This window comes from Mauremys reevesii, linkage group 4 (assembly GCF_016161935.1).
Source record: "Mauremys reevesii isolate NIE-2019 linkage group 4, ASM1616193v1, whole genome shotgun sequence".
Lineage (NCBI taxonomy): Eukaryota > Metazoa > Chordata > Testudines > Geoemydidae > Mauremys > Mauremys reevesii.
The window spans coordinates 81,938,348-81,960,189 of record NC_052626.1 but is presented as its reverse complement, the minus strand read 5'-3'; the positions used below and the strand labels follow the sequence as shown (position 1 = coordinate 81,960,189).

At 39.1% G+C, this 21,842-nt stretch overlaps 1 protein-coding gene across 5 annotated transcripts in view; it reads right to left on the bottom strand.

The window, feature by feature from the left end:
- SHANK2 (SH3 and multiple ankyrin repeat domains 2) overlaps positions 1 to 21,842 on the bottom strand; it is a 675,150-nt gene that overhangs the window by 559,388 nt on the left and 93,920 nt on the right. For all 5 annotated transcript variants that reach the window (XM_039536948.1, XM_039536949.1, XM_039536950.1 and 2 more), the window contains one exon: positions 8,756 to 8,984. In XM_039536948.1, coding sequence (XP_039392882.1) covers positions 8,756 to 8,959 — 204 coding nt within the window. In that variant the 5' untranslated portion in view covers positions 8,960 to 8,984. The remainder of the gene's footprint in view (positions 1 to 8,755; positions 8,985 to 21,842) is intronic.

The window sequence follows — 21,842 nt, the reverse complement described above, 5'->3', positions numbered from 1 at the left end:
ACTAACAGGGCTACCCCTCTGATATTTGTAACAACAGAACCCAGGGAAAATGTCCCTGCAATGGTGACTGTCAGAAAGCATTTTCTAGAATTCATTGACATTGATACTACAGGAGCTGGTATGACCAATGTGCTTCTTAAAGCTGGAAGATAGGGGAATTGTGATAGCTGACATGAGAGATCAGGGCTATGATAATGGTGCCAACGTGAGAGGAAAGAACAGAGGAGTGCAGACACTGATCAGAGAGTTAAACCCTTGAGCTTTTTTTGTCCCATGCACTTGTCATTCATTGAACCTGGTGGTCAGTGATGCAGCATCAGCTTCTAGTGAAGCTGCTGAACTTTTTAATATAATTCAAAGCATCTATGTATTTCTCTGCATCAACTCCTCGATGGCAAATTTTGAAACAACATCTGGGAACATCCTCTCTGACACTGAAACCACTGAGTGCCACACAATAGGAAAGTCGAGTGGAGGCAATAAAGCCTATCAAACACCATGTTGGGAAGATAGATAATGCCATAGTTGCCATTATGGAAGATAATACTATGACAGGAACTGTTTGTGGGAGAACAGTGTCAGAGGGGAATGGAATCACCAGAAACATACATAACTTCAAATTTCTGTGTGGCTTGGTGTTGTGGCATGACATACTGTTTGAAATAAATGTTGTAAGCAAGAGACTCCAAGGTGTTGACCTTGATATATCTGGAGCAATGGAACAACTGAACAAAGCAAAGTCATACCTACCGTTTTACCGGTCAGATGAGGCATTTCAAAAGGTTCTGAAGAATGCACAGAAGTTTGCAGAGGAACTTCACACTGAAGCTATTTTCCCACCCATTCAAGGATACAAGAGTCACTGAAGAAGATGACATTTTGATTACGAGGCACGGGATAATCCCATAAGAGACCCCAAACAATTAAATGTTGAATTCTTTATCCAGCTGCTAGATTGTGCAATACAGTCAGTTGAACGTTTCATGCAGCTCAAGGAACACAGCAGTACATTTGGGATGTTGTATGATATTCCAAAGCTCCTCACTATACCTGAAAACCTACACCAGCAATGAAGGGCACTAGAGACAGTGACACATGATGACATGCACGATATTGATGCGAGTGATTTAGGTGATGAACTGAAAGCCCTTTCAAGATACATTTCAGCAGGATCAACTCCAAAGGCTGTTCTGGAATATATGTGCACAAATAAGATGACCACCCTCTTTCCAAATGCTTTTGTTGCTCTGCGCATACTTCTAACACTTCCTGTAACAGTTGCTGGTGGAGAACACAGCTTCTCCAAACTGAAATTAATAAACACTTCTATGCTCCACAATGACACAGGAGAGGCTGGTCGGCCTTGCAACCATCTCAATAGCGCGTGAGCTGGCCCAGACTGTGGATCTTCAAGAAGCAGTTCAAATCTTTGCAACCAAGAAGGCACGGAAAGCACCATTTTGATTATTCAAACAGATAAAAATGCCAGTGTTTACTATGTAAACAAGAAAAGTTCACTTTCAAATGCCTGAACAGAAAATGTAAGTGTTACTTAACATTTTTGAACAAGGCATTTTAAGTTGTTAGTTCTTCTTTACTGGGGTAGGTAGCAGAGCAGTACCATGAGAGGAGTAGAACAGGAAGAAAGCAGAATGAGACCTTTCAAAGTTTTGGCCCAAGCGAGGGGAAATGGGGGCATCATTTGAGCTCCCTGCCTCAGATGCCAAAATGTTGTGGGCCGGCCCTGCTCGCACTCCAGGACACTAGCAGGGAATACTCCCCATAGTCAAGAAAATGCAAAGATTGCAATTATTATTATTTATTTTTATTGCAAAAGTATCTAGAGAGGTCTTGAGCAGGTTGGAGACCTCATTGTGCTAAACACTGCACAGACATAGGGTATGTCTATGGATCAGCGGGCAGTGATGGATTCAGAGAGGGTCGATTGATCGCGTCTAGTTTAGATGCGATCAATCAACCCCCGAGCGCTCTCCCGTTGACTCCTGTAGTCCACCAGGTCAAGAGGAACAGGCGGAGTCGCTGGAGGAGCGTCAGCAATCGACTCACCACAGTGAAGACACCACGGTGTGTAGATCTAAGTACGTTGAATTCAGCTACGCTATTCACTTAGCTGACGTTGCATAACTTAGATCAATCCCCCTCCATCCATGTAGACCAGGCCTTCCCCAAAGAGATTACAACTGTGCCCTGCTTTGACACAAAGGACTTAAGGGCAGCAGGGGAGATTCTTCACAACTTTCCCTCCACTATATACTCACTCAAAGGCCAAATACAGTGTGGCCCATTGCATTATACTATTTTTGTCATAAAATATCTACCCTAAAATATACAAGAAGTAGAACATAGCTGAGTTAATGTGGCTCTTGAACCCATACACTTTGCATTCCTGGCTTGGGGTCAACAAACATGTGGACAAGGGGGATCCAGTGGACATAGTGTACTTAGATTTCCAGAAAGCCTTTGACAAGGTCCTTCACCAAAGGCTCTTATGTAAATTAAGCTGTCATGGGATAAAAGGGAAGGTCCTTTCATGGACTGAGAACTGGTTAAAAGACAGGGAACAAAGGGTAGGAATTAATGGTAAATTCTCAGAATGGAGAGGAGTAACTAGTGGTGTTCCCCAAGGGTCAGTCCTAGGACCAATCCTATTCAATTTATTCATAAATGATCTGGAGAAAGGGGTAAACAGTGAGGTGGCAAAGTTTGCAGATGATACTAAACTGCTCAAGATAGTTAAGACCAAAGCAGATTGTGAAGAACTTCCAAAAGATCTCACAAAACTAAGTGACTGGGCAACAAAATGGTAAATGAAATTTAATGTGGATAAATGTAAAGTAATGCACATTGGAAAAAATAACCCCAACTAGACATACAATATGATGGGGGCTAATTTAGCTACGAGTCAGGAAAAAGATCTTGGAGTCATCGTGAATAGTTCTCTGAAGATGTCCATGCAGTGTGCAGAGGCGGTCAAAAAAGCAAACAGGATGTTAGGAATCATTAAAAAGGGGATAGGGAATAAGACTGAGAATATATTATTGCCCTTATATAAATTCCATGGTACGCCCTCATCTGGAATACTGTGTACATATGTGGTCTCCTCACCTCAAAAAAGATATTCTAGCACTATAAAAGGTTCAGAAAAGGGCAACTAAAATGATTAGGGGTTTGGAGAGGGTCCCATATGAGGAAAGATTAAAGAGGCTAGGTCTCTTCAGCTTGGAAAAGAGGAGACTAAGGGGGGATATGATAGAGGTATATAAAAATCATGAGTGATGTGGAGAAAGTGGATAAGGAAAAGTTATTTATTTATTCCCATAATACAAGAACTAGGGGTCACCAAATGAAATTAATAGGCAGCAGGTTGTGAAGGAGGTTGTGAAGGCTAGGACTATAACAGTGTTTAAAAGAGAACTGGATAAATTCATGATGGTGAAGTCCATAAATGGCTATTAGCCAGGATGGGTAAAGAATGGTGTCCCTAGCTTCTGTTCATCAGAGGATGGAGATGGATGGCAGGAGAGAGATCACCTGATCATTGCCTGTTAGGTTCACTCCCTCTGGGGCACCTGGCATTGGCCACTGTCGGTAGACAGATACTGGGCTAGAATGACCTTTGGTCTGACCCGGTACGGCCGTTCTTATGTTCTTTTTCTGTCTGTGCAACCAAAATAAAACAGTTTTTTGTAATCATTGCGCTGCGTACGTGTAAGTTGTGTTTAAGCAGTCTATGCCCTCCAATTCCTTGATACTAGAAATGATTTAAGAAATTATTTTATATACTGAGTTTAATGCCTTTTCTTAGTGTGAACACAATCTCCACTTGCTGTAACGTGTGCTACACAGATGCAGTAAGGATAACATATTCCTCAAATAACAGAGACAATGAACAGAGACAACAAGAAATTACTATATATTACCATAAATAGTGATTTCATCTAGACAAATAAAGAACTAATGTAGCAGTTGAAAAATAGAACTACTTATAAGCTTCAGTGAGTTTGCTGAAGCCTTTTCAAGACTTACAATATTTATGCCACAGCAGCTGACAAAGCATGTTAGAGTTCCAGGTCAGAATAAAAGCATAGGAAGGTAAATTTCACAGAGCTGGTGAAAATTTACAAGTTTTTCTACAATAACACATCTTTCCCTATGATGTTCAATGTTTGATCTAACATGCACAATGAAATAAAAGTGGTGAACACACAGTCAATGTAGAAAAAGGATAAGCCTTTGTTAAAAATAGAAAACCAGCCATTTACTCCAAGTCCTGAAATTAGCTTTTTTTAAAAACTGATTTAGTCTGAACCATGATTCTGAAATGATAGTCAAGAACAAAAAAACACAGAAGTAATTTGATGCAATTTTGTTCTCCTTTGATTAAGCAGTATAATTTTAAAACATCTTTTCTGCTAAAGTAATTGTAATTATATAGGGAGTGGGGGAGAAGACTGTTTGGCTTGTAGCTAAAATACAGAACTGGAGATTTGAAATCTATTCCTGGCTCTGCCACAGCCTTTAAATGTAACCTAAGGCACTTCACTTAAGTCTCAGTTTCCTGGCCTGTAAAATGGAAACAATGCAGTCCTACCCTCAAAGTGGTATTTAATATATTGGGCTTACTTTTGATCTCACTGCCAGTGTACATCTGGAGTTACAGTTGTTTGGAAAATTGGGTTTGTTTTTATGTACATTTTTGATGAAAATGAGAAAAAAATTCTTTTGTTGAAAGAACAAAAACCCAAACCAGGAACATTTTGGAGTTTTTCCCGTACAAAAACCATGAACATTTTGAGGAAAGCAGATACTTTCTGATGAAATTATTGTTTAATCGAAAACCCAATGTTCTGTTGAAAAAAAGTTTTGATGGAAATTTTTCAACCAGCCCTAATCTGGAGTGATTGAAAGCTGCATCTGGTCCATTAATATTTGTAAAGTGTTTTGAGATGGGTAGGACTAGAAGTAGAAAGTGTTATCAAATAATTTTTATTATTGTTACATATCAGAAATAGTTCATAAACTGAGAGCTCTTCAACACAGCTACTATCTTTCTAGCACTCTTTAATAGAAAAGGAGCACTGTTAAATGGAATTCAAATCCTTTAGTAATACTACAGTGTCTATTGAGAACTGAAATGTGTGGGAGATGGATAAGGGATGGACAAAATAAAAGTTAAATTAAATCTACGACAACAAAGTAACAGCAAAGCAAAGCAGTAGCACCTCATCAATACCTTTACATAAGCCTTTGAAATGTCACTGCTAAATAAAGCACAATAGTCAGTTTTGACCATTCACATGAAGGGGGTTTTGTGTTGTAACAAAGCTATTAGCAGGCAATGCAGTTCTATGAAGGCAGAAAAATGGCCCATATTCACAAAATCCATTTTCAGTCCAGAGTTAATAAATTTAAACATTTTTAAGTGTTCAGGACAGTGTAGGAATCTGCCTGCTCAGATCAGACCAAAGTTCTGGGGCCTAAGTCATTAAACAATAAAAATCTAGAGCCATGCTGCAAAGCACCAATACAATTAAGGTGTAACAACAATTAAGCATAAAACTGACTTGAGGTAGCCATTTTAATCAAAAGATAGGCTGGTGGGAGCACGAATGGAGTTCTAGTCATGCGAAGGTAGATTGTAAAAACCACAGTGGAAGACTTTATTGCAAGCCATAAATATTTTTACATATGATCCATTTAAGTGTCCAACACAACAGGACTTCCTTCTGCCAAATCCAAAACAAAAGTCGGCAGACTCAATGCAACCAAGTTCCTAAGTAAAACAGCAGAACCACCCTCGCTCTCTTCAGCTCCTGCTCCTTCCTAGAGAACCTCCTTTTCTTACTCAACACTCCACAGCACTTCCCCTTCTTAGAACCCAATCATTAAACAGTATACAATCTAATCCTGTACCATACAAGTCAATGGGAGTTCTGCCACTGACTTCAGTGGGAGAAGGAACAGGGGATGGTTGCATGTTTAAAGCAGTGTTCTAGAAAGCCAGAGGATTTGGGCACAATTCTCAACTCCACCACAGATTTATGTGACCTTGGGCTGAAATTTTAAAAAGAGCTCGGGGTCCATCACTAGAGTCAGACTTTCAGAATAACCTGGCCACAAATGTCACAGGAGGAACAGCTGGGTGCTGAACACTTGTAAAAATCTGGCCTTTATTTAGGTACCTAAAGTGGTTTGGCAGTGATGGGGTGCATATAAGTACTTTGATTAGAGCTGAGTGAAATTTTTGGACAAAACTTCATTTTTCCAAAAAATGCACACTCAGGTGGGCCTAAACATTTTTCAAATTCACATTAAATTTACTAAATTGTTTCCCCACCCCCACCCTGCACAATCCAAACCATTCAAGATGTCTGTTTGAATTTTTCAAAATGAAATGTATAGATTTTTGAATTTGAAATGGCTTTTTTCCCCCCACATTTTATTTCCATTTTATTGTTTAAAAAGATAAACCTCAAATAAAATGAAATGTTTCATTTCAGTTTAAACAAGTTTGATGTGAAGCAACATTTTTTTGATTTTTTTATTTTGCTGATTGAAAAATGTTAGTTTTGGATTGACCGGAAGCAAAAAAATTTATTCAATTTTTTTGGTTGGTACACACTAGAGCTTCAGTTGATGTAAGTTATGTTGCTCAAGGGTGTGAAAAAGTTACATTGACCTAAGTGCTGGTATGGATGGCGCTATGTCATAGAATCATAAGGGTTAGAAGGGATCTCAGGAGATTATCTAGTTCAACCCCCTGCTCAAAGCAGGAACAATCCCCAAATGGCCCCCTCCAGGATTGAACTCACAACCCTGGGTTTAGCAGGCCAATGCTCAAACCACTGAGCTATCCCTCCCCCAGAAAGGGAAGAGCTTCTCCTGCTGACATAGCTACTGCTGATCACGGAGGCTGGAGTAATTAAGTCGCCAAGAGAGCTCTCTCCCATTGGTTTAGAGTATCTACACTAGCAGCACTACAGCAGCGCAGCTGCATCGGTGCAGCTGTGCCAGTGTAAGATCTCTAGTGTAGTCATAGCCTAAGAACCTTCCTCTATCAAGAAGTAAGAATTAATCTCTCTCCGTCAGCTTCTAGACTAGGATGGAAAGGTGCCCAGTTTTCAACCAGAAAGTCCAGTCGAAAAGGGGACCTCACAGTGCCCGATCAGATCTACTGACTGGACACCAAAAATATGGTTACTGCAGGTAGGGCAGATGCCAGGTCATCACTTGCACCAACCCCATCTCAGCCAGGACTACCTCCTAGCTGTGTCGGCCAGTTGCAGCTCCCAGTCTCAGCTCCACAGGTGAGCCCCTTCCAAACTGGGCAGGAGGGGGGGGGAGGAAGAGGAGAAGAGCAGCAAGTGATGGGGTGGGGAGGAAGAGGAGCAAACAGGGGGCAGGGCCTCAGGGGGAAGAGGCCCAGCCTAGGGGGGGGCCTCAGAGCAGGGGCAGAGCCTCAGGGGAAGAGGCAGGCAAGGGAGGTTCTGGCACTCCTGCTGGAATGTCCAGTTGTTAAATATTAAACAAAGTTGGCAACCCTAGTCCAGACAGGATTTCTATATTCCACTACTTCATTTTTAAAAAAAGGAAGAAATAGTTTCAGCTTTTAACAAGCATATACCCTAAATGGCAGCATGAAATGACATAGCACATGTCTGAAGAACATAATTTATTTATAAAATCATCATTGAAAATAAAAATAAATTTAAAAAGTGGGATGCCTACTGTCAACTATCAAAATGCAAATTTAGGAAACAGTGCTCAAGAAGGCCCAAGATTATCCATGGAAATAATCATAAACTAGGACAGCTCACAGTCCTAGGTAAAGTCAATCATTAATTCCCAGGAAATCCTCCAAGATGAGATCATTATAGCTAATGTAACAGTTAGGGAGCAGGGAAGGGTAGGTAGTTTGTGTTTATGAAACCACAATGATCCCAACCCCCCTAGGGGGCCATGTTTTATGCTTCCCCTGCAGATCACCTTTAAATAGCCTGTGTACCCAGATGGGCAGCAGGAATGTGGGGTCCAGGCAGCCATCCCCAACATCATTTTTATGCAACTTCCCCAAGATGAATGTGCTGAGGATGGTGCAGGCCTGATGGGATGGATGGCAACAGCAGGAGGGATCTATCTATACCTGTCTCCTTCTCTCTTTTTTTTTTTGGTAAGGTGGGGGTTGGGGTGGGGGAGAGATTTTGGTGAATGTCTCACCATCACCTCAAGGTCACATCCACAAGCTAACAAACCGTTCTCTACAGTGTCATGGGAAGAGAAAATGTAAAAGATGGTGAGGTGCCAGGCAGCTTTAGAGATGACATCTGAATTCTGTTTTCAATCTCTGTGTTCCACTGTGGTTATAGTTCTCTAGCTCTTCTTGTTCTCAGCCATTCACAAACCTTCTGAAACTTCCCTGGTCTGACCCTTCTCAAAAACACTGTAGACATAAGGTCACCGTTTTCATCAAGTACATATGTGAGACTGACTATATTGGCTAGGCTGTCTGTCAGTATAATCTCTTTAGGACAAACACCCATTCTGGTGTCTCACGTGGGTCATAACTGTGGAGGTCGAAACAAAACAGGACATCAGTCTTAGGCACTCTGAAATTTTTAGCATAATAAGCCAGATCTTCAGGTGATAGCAATTGAAATACTCTATTGACTTCAATTTACCCCCAGCTGAGGATCTGGCCAAACATTTAAAAACCTTATAATGCAGTTCCCCTTACCGTTTGCTGTAGGTCAGGTATTATAATTCGTATCACTAATGTGTTGCTCCTATTGTCTTCCATTCTGCTGCTTGGTTTCTCTGATGTAGCCCTGATAGTATCATAAATAGTTTCTTCTTTGGAGCTGTCTGATTCAGATTCGACAGAATAATCTGAAAAGCTTTGTGCCATCTCATCTTCACTTGATGTTGGACTCCGAGGCATGTTCAGTTTCTCTTACCTCATATGGCTATCAACACAAAACACAAGACAAAGGCAAATTATAGGTAAAGTTTCAAACATGGTTCAGATTGAGGTTTTAGTGTATTTTTTAAGCTAATGTACACTTAACAATGAAGTTATCTGTTTTCTCTTACCTCTCCCCCCCACCCATTTGTATGAGTTGTCAGAGTGCAGTGGGAATAATGTGGTTAGCAGTTCACTAAAGAAAGAGGGGCGGGGGAGAAAGAGAGATGACCTTTCTTCCCCATCACACCCAATCTTCAAAAGGATCCAGAACAGATGACAAGAGTACCAGGCTTGATCCTAAATGGTAATGTTGTAAACCACATTTGGATTGAGTCTGACTCGAGGGAGTAGTTTTCCCAGTACAAACATTACTTTCAATAGAATAATGTAGATATAAAAAGAGCTTCCATATTAAATGTAATGCTAACAGAATGGTTGGTGTATTATGAGTCTTATTTGTACAAAATATATGGATATGATTTCAAAAAAAAGCTACCATATTAAAAGAACAGAATGGTCTGACAGGCACCAACTATTTGAAGTACAGCTAGTCCTTGACTTTACAACGTTCAACTTACAATGAACGGCACTTACAACCTTTCTGAACTGACACCCTGATTTGACTTATGACAACTGGTTTAAACTTTACAACACTTAGTCCCGCAATTGGTATATTGCGGTTCCGAGTTACGACGTTTCGACTTATGATGCAGTTTTCAGGAACCAATTATGTCATAAGTCTGAGGACTGCCTGTACAGTTCACTGATGAATGATGGGGAGGTAGCAGGAAAATTGTCCAAAGAAAGGCTTTTTGGGTGAGACCCATGAGCTTGTATACTTTACAAATATGCAGTGGAAGTGAAGGACTGATAATACTGCATGGAGGCAGACTTAGTGCATGCAGATACAGTGGATGCCTTGCCCCAGGCCTGTCGGTATCCATTGACAACAACACTATTGCAATCCTGGCTACAGCAAACCTTCAATCATGCTAAACTAAATACAGATATTTGCGATGTTGGCAAACATCTAGTATGGAGTAGGCTAAAACCAAACACATTTTCACTTGTAAACCAAGTAGCTTTGAACCAAGGTGTTTAGCTTTATATTTCTACAACATCTTCATGAAAAGGTCTCATATGCAGAACTGGTAGAAAAATTTCTTTCAATCTTTTTTCAACATACAATACCTTTTTTCCAAAACGGAAATTTCCATTTTCAGTTAAAGTCTTCAGATTTTCATTTAAAAAATTGCTTTGTAATTTTTGCCAACCAAAACACCAAAATCTTTCAGTTTTCACTTGCCAAAAACCAAATATTTTTTCTCTGTTTTTCAATTAAACCCCCAAAACAAATCTAAGAAAATTTTCAACAAAAAATTTTTTTCACGGGGGAAAAAATCATTTCCCAACCAGCTTTACTCACATTACCCTGTGAGGCAAGTACTATAGGTAGTTTACAAAAGAGGCAAGCTAAGCACAAAGGTTGATCAATTTGGTTAAAGTCATTCACAAAACAATTCAGTGGGAGAGTTTAGAACAGAATCCAGGAGTCATGATACCCCAAGCCTGTAGACAACATGCTCTCCCTACCGCAAATGGCTATTGAGTTAACTTCACTATGCCATGAAGCTCTCATGGGAGTAGATTTGTCAACAAAGACATCCTGGGAAAATCCTAAAGTCCATGTTTAAGTTTGGCTCAGTTTACTCAGACAAACTCCCATTGACTTCAGTGGCAGTTTGCCTGAGCAAGGACTGAGTAAAAATTAAGATCCACCTTTGACCTGTGGACTTCAAAGGATGGCCTGACAGTGTAAGGACCTCACTACTGGGCCCCAGGGAAATAGTGTATTGGTGAATGGGTAGAGAAATACTAGAAGAACATTTTACTGTGGTGTTTCAGGATCCAGTCTGAGTCAAATACATTCAACAGTGCTGATTCTCCATTGCCCAGCACCTTGTGCAATCAATTACACAGGTGCAATTCGAATGCAAGGGGGGGTGTAAAAGGCTACCATTCTGATTTAACGTTTTATGCTCACTTTGCAGTGGAGCAAATGACTATACAAGGGACAGGGCAATGGAAAGTCAGGCCCAATGCTTCCAATTTCATGGGAGATTAATGGCAAACATTGCAAAAGCACACCAAATAGTCTAAAGTCATGTCATCCTGTTATTGCTGGTCAAGGACAACTCCATTTGGTATCTAACTGTGAGCACCAGTGTTACTATTCTCAGCTATAAACCTATAATTAATCATGAAGACTAAAATAGTAAATTCAAATATCTGAAAGCAAGCCAGTTTACAACCGTTTAATGCAAGACTATTTACAAAAGAAAATTCTTGGGGGAGTATTTTACTGCTTCAGTGAGCTGTAGATTAATGCGGCTTTCCAAAGTACCTTTCCAAAGTCAATAGAAAGAATAAACATTTCAATGGATTTCTTTTTCATCCACTGATACTAAATCATATGAAGCCAAAATATACTAGGTCAATACATAGCAGAGCAAAACAGATTAGCTGGTGGCAGCTAGGAAAACACATTTTTAAAAAAATCACATTTTTTGTCTCTCCCTGAAAAAAACCATTTCAACAGGTAATATATGGAGAGTATTATTCACCTTGTGCAGTAACTAGAGTTCTTTGAGATGTGTCCCCCTCTGGGTATTCCATTTTAGGTATGCATGTGCCCTCATGCCTTTGATCAGAGATTTTTGATAGCTGTGCTCATTCAGCCTGCACCCCACACATTCTCGTGCCAAGGCTATATGGGGCCACGTGAGTGAACCGCCCTCAGTTCCTTCTCCACTGCAAAGTCCCCCAAGGGAGATTCCGAAGCATAGGGGATGGAAGGCAGGTAGGAAGCACCCTAGAAGAACTCCAGTCACTGCACAAAGTGAGTAACTTCTCCTTCGAGTAGTGCTCCTGTGGGTGCTCTACTTCAGGTGACTCCTAAGCAGTACTTCCCTAAGGAGGCAGGAGGTTCAGTGCAGAGTCCAATACAGAAGAGAGAACTGCACTGCGTACAGCAGCATCTGATCTTACCGGAGGCACCAAGGCATAGTGATTAGGGAAAGTATGAACAGAGGACCAAGTGGCTGCTCTACAGCTGTCTGAAATTGGTACATCCTTAAGTAACGCTATAGATGTAGATAGTGATCTTGTGGAATGTGCTATCACTCTCAAAAGGGGTTGAACATGAGTTCTGTTGTAACAGAAGTTAGTGCATCTGGAGATCCACTTTGATAACCTCGGTTTCAAAATTACCAAACCCTTGTTTCTGTCCACAATAGATACAAGTAAGGAGATCTTCTAAATGATTTGGTTCTATCTAGGTAAAAGGCTAATGATCTCCTGACATTTAGGGTATGGAATATGGCTTCTTGATACTCTGATGTGTGGTGGGTTTTTTTGTTTTGTTTTGTTTGGTGGGGTTTTTTTGGGGGGGGGGGGGAATGGGAGATGAATGGTTTGATTAATATGAAATTCTGAGGATACCTTAGGTAAAAATCTTGGAACGACCCACAGTGACATTTTATCTCTGGTGAGTACCATAAATGGGGGGTCAGGGTAGAAGTGATTCCAGGAAGGCTGTCTTCTTTGAGAAATCTAATAAAGAAAATGCAGTTCTAATCCTGTATTCACACCCTATACGCTATTGTAATAATTTTGTATAAAATATGCCTTGTGCAGTATCATTTGAAAACTAATATCTCACTGATCATTAATAGTCTTGTGTGATGCATGTACGCAGTGTGTATTAAAAATGATTTCTATATGCTGAAATTATGATTTGAAGCATGTTTAAACCAGGCATGTCAGGGGAACTGGTAAACAGGTCTGCCCTATACAAAGGAATATGCTTCCTTCTCTGACCACCTCAGTCATCAGGCAGAGACAATGAAGGTATATCTACATATCAGGCAAAGCTATCAAGCCAAGAGCATGGCATCTATGCTCCAGCAGGAGAAAAGGTTGGCCTGGGTTTCACTTTTCAGAGAATACATTACAAAGGTTTACTGATCTATAAAGACAGGGGGGTTGGTGTGGGCCACGAGGATGTGTGGGGCACATGAGCAGCCGAATGAGCACCTCTCCCAAAAATCTCCAATCAAAGGCACAGGGCGCAGGCACACCTGAAGTGGAGCACCCACAGGGACACTACTCAAAGAAGAATGCAGGGTAGTGGATTTAAGCTACCTGGTATAGGGTTGATAAATTAAATCTAAACAGCACGCAAAGGAAGAGCTGATCTGTTCAAACTTCCCAAGTTTTGCTGCATGATTATTTTCAAGTAAAAACTACCTGCTAAAGAGCCATTGCTGGAACTGTAGAGGAGAAAAATCACTTGAATCTCTGGCTCCCACGAATCAAGCAATTAGGTTTAATAAAAAGTGAAGCCATAGCAAGAGTTCCTTGGACTGTCAACAAGGCAAATGGACAGGAAGCACCTGACTGTTTGGGTTCCGGGTGTAGAGAAATGAACCAGGAGTACGAAAGGGGAGAGTGAAAAGCAGTATCTACACTGGCAAAAAAAAATGAGAACTATAATTCCTCATTACTGCAGCTCCTGTAGTGGTAGCAAAGGGGAAAACAACAGTTTAGGCAAAGTTCAGGCACAGTCTGACCTAACCAACAGAAGAGTTGTACTGATGAAGAATTACGGTTCCTAGAGTATGGTAGACCCAGCCAGAGTGTAAGACGACCAAATACATTTGAGTCCAAACTTGTGTCCGTTTGTGAAGTGAAATTCACAGACAATTCTGTTCAGCTTTGCTGTTTGGGCTGTGAGCAGCATGAAACTAATTTGGTGCAGTTTTTAAACAAGTTAAAAGAGGTTTGATTTGGTTGCTGTGGCTGAGATAAGGTTGATAATTTAGCTGACAGAGCCCTGTTACATTTTTACAACTTGGTTTTGTCCCCATTACATTCCAAAGGCTTTTCCATAAAGCATCATCATTATTATTTTGTATTACAGCAGAACTCCAACGGAGACCAGGACCCTGCTGTGCTAAGTGCTGTATACATACATTGTAAGGGACAGTCTCGGCCCTGAAAAATCTTAAAATGTAAATACACAAGAAAGACAAAGGGTGAGAAGAAAAGCAGAGTGGTGTGACTGGCCTTAGATCAGTGACAGAGCAGAGAACAGAATCCATCTCTCCTTAATGCCCAGTCCAATGCCTTATTCACTGGATCACACTTCTTAATTGGTCTTGCTTGCTGAAGGCTATTACATGGCCAAAATATGAATTATCTGTAGCTAATGTGGCTGCCTAGAATTCATTTTTTTTCTTTACTGGAAAAAATATCTTTGCTACCTAAAATTAAGAACAGTACAATATGACTGCATTTTGTGGTAATTTAATAATAATACTTATCTCTTAGTGATTTTCATAAGTAGATATCAAAGCACTTCAGACTTTAAAGTATTTATCCTCAAAACACCTCTGGAGGCAGTGAAGTACTATTAACCCACTTTACGGATGGAGAACAGAGGCATAGACTTGTCCAAAGTCACACAAGAAGTCTGTGGTACAGCAGGGAATTGAAGCCAGGTTTCCCAAATTGCAGTCATATTCCCAATTACTAAACTAGTCTCCTAGCCACTGGACAATACTTCCTCTTAATAGCACATTAGTGGTTGTTTTTAATATTAAAAGGATTACATCAGGAAAAAATACATTTAAAAACATTAGGACTGTGGCACAAACCAATGAAAGTCAGGAAATTCAGTTTCATATATGATTGATGTGCTTCATTGAACAAAAAGAAGAGTGGTGAGAGATGAGAGAAAAGCATCAACCATAATTTGGAATCTCCCAGACTGTTTGATTAGTGTTAAACCTTTTGTGTTTATTACTTTTGTTTTTTTTAAATGTCTCTTGATTATCTTTTTTTTAAATCTTTATGGAAGATTATGAAAGTTATGATATTTCAGTATCAGAGGGGTAGCCATGTTTTCTGTAGCCACAAAAAAGAGGAGTCCGATGGCACCTTAAAGACAAACATTTATTTGGGCATAAGCTTTCGTGGGGAAGAAGTGTTTTTTTAACCCACGAAAGCTTATGCCCAAATAAATCTGTTTGTCTTTAAAGGTGCCATCGGACTCCTCGTTTTTGTTTTTTTTTTAATATATTTAATGAGATCAGAACAGCTCCGATACAAACATCTTGGGGTGTGTGTCATGCTCATGTAATCAGGTATAGACATATATAATATAAATAGATTAAAATACACACAAACATACCAAAGATACATCATACAAAGGAAATTCAAATAACTTCAACCATGGCAATATTAACAGTTATGTTATAATTTTTGTTCGTCCTGAAAAAAGTTGAGCCTTCCCAACTCAACTCAACTCCTTCCAGTATCAGTCCCTAAGTGCCTTATTTATGAACAGTGGCCAAAATCTAACACACACACACACACACACACACTGGGGGTTCTGGAACAATTTTTATAGTGGAGGTGCTGAGAGCCATTGAACCAAACTGTAAAGGCTGTATATAATGGAAACCACTTCAAGCCAGCGGGTGCTGCAGCACCCCTAGTTCCAGCACCTATGACACATACAGTAGGAGGAAAGCTCTGCGAGGATTGCCTTACAGAAATTTCCTGATAGCATACCATGCTGGGGAGGAGAGGGATGTGTGAATAGTGCTGTGGGGCAGATACTAGGGTCTGCCCCACAGCCACAAATTTTGGCAGTCAGTAGGAGGCGAACTATACGGAGATCCTTCACCTTTGAAGCAGTTGTGGCATCCAGTTCCGTGACTTCTCATGCTACATGAATTCCCCATTAAAGGGGAAGGAAGGAACAAAGACTACAGTGAAAAGTTATATTCTCTTTTCTTACTAAGCTCTAAGGGTCGGTGAAGGAATGGCAAGCATCCTTCTGGCTCAAACCAGACCCAGCTTGAGGCCACCCACTCCCTGCAACAGTCTATTGAGTCCCTGCAAATCCTGGCTTCAAGAGGCACCCTCCACAGGGGCCAGGGAAAGAACAACAGTACTGTAGAAGTAGCTGAGCCTCTCTCCTGCCCTTCCCCCTTCTGTGTGGGAAGAATCACACACAGAGGGTCCCTGTGCAGGTGTTGCAAGAACCCATTAAATTCATTCCAAGTTTCCAGCATTCCAGTAATAAAAATGAGCATTAAAGTCCTGATTCTGCATTACTTGACTTGAGTAAGGGTTGTGGTATTTGAAGGAATTCAGCCTAGGGCTCCATATGAACGTCCATTTCAAAGCACTTTATGATTATTGATGAATTAATCCTATACTGTTAGTCTGGTAAATAAATAAATGTTAGACTCATTTTACAGATAGAGAGCTGAGGCTCAAGAAGGGGAAGTGATTTGCCCAAGGCTAGAGAAGAAGTCACTGTCAGAGCTGGGATTCAAACTCAGGAATTACAACCTCCTAGTCCTGACAAGAGCAGTGTGATTTTGATGCAAACATTCATTTTTGCAATAATATTTTTGTTGCTGGAAGGGGACAATCTATCCAAACTATTACTTTCCAAAACCGTTAAAAATGTACCTGTGGGAACTTTTCAGTTACAGAATCACAGGGGACAAACTGGACTGTGGGAAAAGTTTGCCATTTGAACCATAGCAACTGGTGGAAAAAGGTATTTTAATTATTAACTTTGAAGAAAGACAAACAGGAGTCTCCTTCCTGAATAGTCTCAGTCCTGAGAGAAAAGTAATAGGCAGCCTTTCTGCCAGTATTCTGAGGAACGTACTTAGGCTCTGCAGATTTGTCACACACACCCCATGTTACCAAGCCAACATCTTAGAGAAGATCAGTTGGGACTTTGCCAGTGACTACTGATGCATTTAAAACAAGAAAATAATTCAGATGGATTTTAGGAGAGAGACTGTGGCGAATGGTCCCAGTGCATTCACACCTCTGCACACTATGCAGAAGAAAGGCCAGTTAGAAGGAAGTTACAATATGAGATCACTTTGCAGAAGTATCAGAGAAGTAGCCATGTTAGTCTGGATCTGTAAAAGCAGCAAAGAGTCCTGTGGCACCTTATAGACGAAGTGGAACCATGCATCTGACGAAGTGGGTATTCACCCATGAAAGCTCATGCTCCAATACGTCTGTTAGTCTATAAAGTGCCACAGGACTCTTTGCTGCTTTTGCAGAAGTAGTTTCAAGTTTCCAGCTTGGTAAATTAACTGAGGAGAAAAATCTCTACTTCAAAAGTCCAAACAGCCTGCTGAATGCAGATATTAAAGTTTGTTGATTATCAGAACAGAGCTATCCTGATCAGAACAGTACCATATGATGCAACCCATATGTTGTGAATTTATATAGAAATACTCAGTTTATACTTAAATCTCAACATGCTGCAATGTGCAAACTGAAATTATGATCACAGAGAAGTTCAGATAAAAAAAGAAACTGATATATATGAGTGGTAGGGTACGGTCTTGCTCCAATAGTATGATTGTGCCAATAACCATATGCAGGTTATTATTAACAAAGTCTGATGGTGACTAAGGGCCTTATACAAAGCTCACTAAAGTCAATGGAAATAATCCCATTCCAGCAGTTTTATGCTGGTATAACTTCATTGAAGTTACACTGACATAAAATTGGTATGACAAAGTGGAGAAGAATCAGGTTCCAAATGTTCAACAAACAGCACCTGAACAGCGAGAAGAAGAGAAGAGAAATTTAAAAGTCAAAATTGTACACAGATGTACACTAAATTATTATATTATTGCTGGTAAAACAGAGAGATGAAAGGAGAGCACGTACAATCTGGTATTTGCAATCAAGTAGACGGGAAATAAATCAATTTACATATCATAATTTTGTAACTTACTAACTGGTAAGGCGGCTACAGAAACAGCAAAGAATGAGAGCATATAACAAGATAATTCTAGATCCCAAAGCAAATTTTGGAAGGTTCTTAATACTATTAATTCAGAAGCTAACTCCTCTAGTAGTCTTCACTCTTCGGCGGAATCTGATTGGTATAGTCTCAAAACCACAATCCACTCAAGTGCATTCTTGAAGATAAAAATATCTGAGGCAGCAAAAGTCTTTCTACTTTGATGAATAAAGGCAAGATGGATACACACTGATGATTTTTTTCAGATTTTTTTTATTTAAATTGGATTTTTTTGATTTTGCTGTTTAAATTATAGTTTTTTCTTTTTAAAAATAAACCTGTTTAAGATTAAATCTGAATTTAATACAAAATATGTTAAGGCTTAAACTTCTTATAATCTCTTAAAACAGCTAAGTAAAATATAAATATGCTGACTAGTTAAAAGCTGTTTTTCTCAACAGAGAAATAAATTAGAATCAGGGAAAAAATGTTTCAGGTCAAGCTTTAAAAATAGAACACAATAGGTCATGTACTGTATTAAGGGCTCATTTTGTTTAATAAAAAATTGTATGCTGTTTTCTGTGTTTAATTAAATTCCGGTTACTATCCTAATGCAGCTTGACACAAAGCATGAACAAAAAGTTAATTATATAGTAAATATGCAGTATATACGTCACCATTTTCTAGCATACTAAAAATTTACAGTTAATAAGAATCTGAAAATACTGAGCTATATAATTGCTTGCATACATGTATATAGTTATAGTGTACCCTTATAGGTAGCAAAAAGATGCACCAAAGCTAGTGATGTTTTAATGATTATATCAGCCAATGAGAATGCACCTTTCTTTAGAAAATAAAGGAAGTACAAACACAAAAGTTGATTAAAATTGATTTAAATCAAGGCTTTCCACTTGGTGATTTGATTCATGATTTAAATAGCTGGTTTATATCAATCCACCCTGAATAAAGGCTTAGAAGACTGCAGCAAAACCAAGAAAAAAGGTGTTCTTGTGTTAGATAACACATGGTAACTGGCATATGTAAAATCCTAGTGAAAACAAGGCAGTGTGTAGCTTTCATGTGTGATAGCAGGTCAAGTTAAAAGACATGAGGCAAGTCTAAATTTTACCTTGATCTGCTAAAGGGTTAATACTACAACTACCTTGTAATTCAAAATAAGAACATACCTTTTTCCTATGAAGATAAGGCTGAAGAAGGTTAGAGTGGACCTCCACTTAGAAGCAGAAAATATTTTTGTAAGGCAGCTCTTAACATAACTAGTTCCCAAACCTAAGTATGGGAATGGAGCCAAGTTCCAATATAACAGTGGCCAAGTCCAAGATCTGAGTTATATTTTAAAAAAAACTTCAAAGGTTATTATTTGGAACCTACAAATATATCTCACTTCAAACTTAAAACATTGTTAACTCACCTGATAACATTTTGCTTACAACCAGCTAGCAAGTAGCAGAATATTAACTCAATTGTCTTTGGAAAAGTCCTCTTAATCATTCTTTGCACACACACAAAAGTTTACTTTACGTCAATCTCCCACAGAAAGTCTACTGTTAGCAAAGATTTAAAATGTTAGTGGGGTGCTGCGGGTGCGGCAACACTCCCTGGCTTGAAGTGGTTTACAGTTTTGTTCGATGGCTTTCAGCATCCCCACTATACAAATTGTTTCAATGACACTGAATGTTCTAACATTTCATTCATTTGCAGCTTTCTTCTCTTTTTTTCACTTCTGTGAATTATTTTTCTGTAGCTACAGTTAAAATTATCTGTGCTTTTCAATTTATATTATGAGTTTGTATTTACATAGAAACAAACAGTGTGAAACTAAGTGTGCAATCAAGTTTGGAAGTGGTTTTAGGAATATGGCAGTTTTTCCAGGAAGCATTTTGCCTTTGAGGCTAGGGAAACTCTACTCTGATAAACAGCACATCTTCTTTTATTTCTTGCTTAGAAACACAGGGTACTACTTTCAACATTTCACTCAGTGAAACTCACTGTACCCCATCATTTCACAAGGAATTGAAATAATAAAAAAAAAGCTTCAGAAAAGGATAACACCAAATAAAATTGATGACCATAAAACTACTTGTGAATGCTGTGTGCCCTCATGCAGTCTCAATACAAAAATTCTCTGTTTATCTATCTTGTAATTTTTATTCATATTATCTAGGATACACGTCAGCCAGGAATATTTGAAGTCCTTCAGTTTTGGCCTTCCTACCTTAAACATTATTGATGACTTGCAATAATCATTTCAAGATTCTTTAAAACACCCAGAAATTTGCCAGACTATTTTAGAAGGTTTTACTTAAGTATTTTGTTGACATACTGTGGTTTGTATAAGACATTATACTTTGTCATATTAAAGACCTGATCCTGCAAGCATTTTGCACAGGGAATTTCCACTGAAGTCAATACTGGGCTTTGAGATACTGAAAAAAAGAACAAAATATTTTATGCATCAAGGCTGTGAGAAAGCTGATACACTTTTTCACAAGACTGCTTCTTGGGATAGCCAGTTTTGCAACTGATCTGGTGCATGATCTTGGGAGGTCATTTCACCAACCTATAAAACGGGAATAATACTTGCTTGATGAGTGAAAAGTAATACAAATGCTAGGCATTATTATTAATTTATTACAAAACTGTGCTTTCTGTGCTCACCCAGAACTACTTGTATTTATGTACTTAACCACTAGTATTATGTCATAGTTTGCTATTCGAACTCCCACAAATCTGCATTTATTGCTCCGGTGTCCATTCCGTTCTTTGCTTCTAACTTGCTGACTGTTCTCATTGGCTGTTAAAGCTTTTTTTACCTCTGTTATATAACTAAACAATCTAAATAAATATTTCAAAAGGAGAGATATGTGCTGAGGCACAGAGAATAACATCCTTCCACACCAAGGAGAATTCTTTACCTTCTCCTTTGAGAGGACATAACCTAGTACCTTCCATTATAATAATAATTCTTGGTATTTTTACAGTGTCTCTCATCCATAGATCTCAAAGCACTTTACAAACATCTAATTAAGCTTCAAAACACAGGCTATGTATATTTTCCAAGTTCCTCACTATAAGCTCCAAGAAATGTTTTACAGACAAACAGATACAACACAGGCAAGAGCAACACAATGCTCTTTATACTGCCCCATCAATAGGCCCCAACTGACCTAAGCATAACTCCCGACTCATTCAGTCCTTAGCTTTTCTGCTGTGATGATCAATACAGGTGACAATAGTAATAGGGGTAACTTGTCCACTAGAAACTGTATTGGGGCAACCAACTTATTTTATCTAGGCCACAAAACAACCATTAGTTTTTGTTTTGTTTTTTAAATATAAAAAAAGCAGTAAGAAGGGAATTTTGAATCTCCATTTATTCACAAGCTACTGTTATGCATTTGGCTGGTTACTTTATGATTCTCACCCACTAGATAACAAAAATTATGACCTAATCCAGCAAGGTGCTGCATGTCCTCTGTTCCACTTGTCTTCAGTGGGAGCTGAGGAGCTCCATACCTTGCTTGTTGGGTTCTGAAACATTCATTTATATAGCTTTTAAAGTTAACTTATAGTAACAATGAATGTGATAGAGAGGAATCATGATTTTTTATGCTTGAAAAGCAATGTGTTCACTGTCAGTAATCAATAAATAATTACAATAGTAATATCCCTAGTCCCTCCCTTAGCTATACTCACAATTTACATATGTAGCACATGGAAGATAATTAATAGATATACTTTAATGGAAAACATGACCATTGATTCAGCAAAGTGGCCATATACCCAACTCATTGTTTTAAAGCTTTGAAAAAAATGTATAGTTTATTTATGAAAAGTAAATAATGGAAGTTAGGGCTTACTCTCATTAATAGTTGTCTCAAACAAATAGCCCACTGAACCCAAAGGGACTACTTATATCAGTAAGGCTTACAGAATTGGGCCCATAATAAGCAACAGTTAAATGCATGGTACCACATA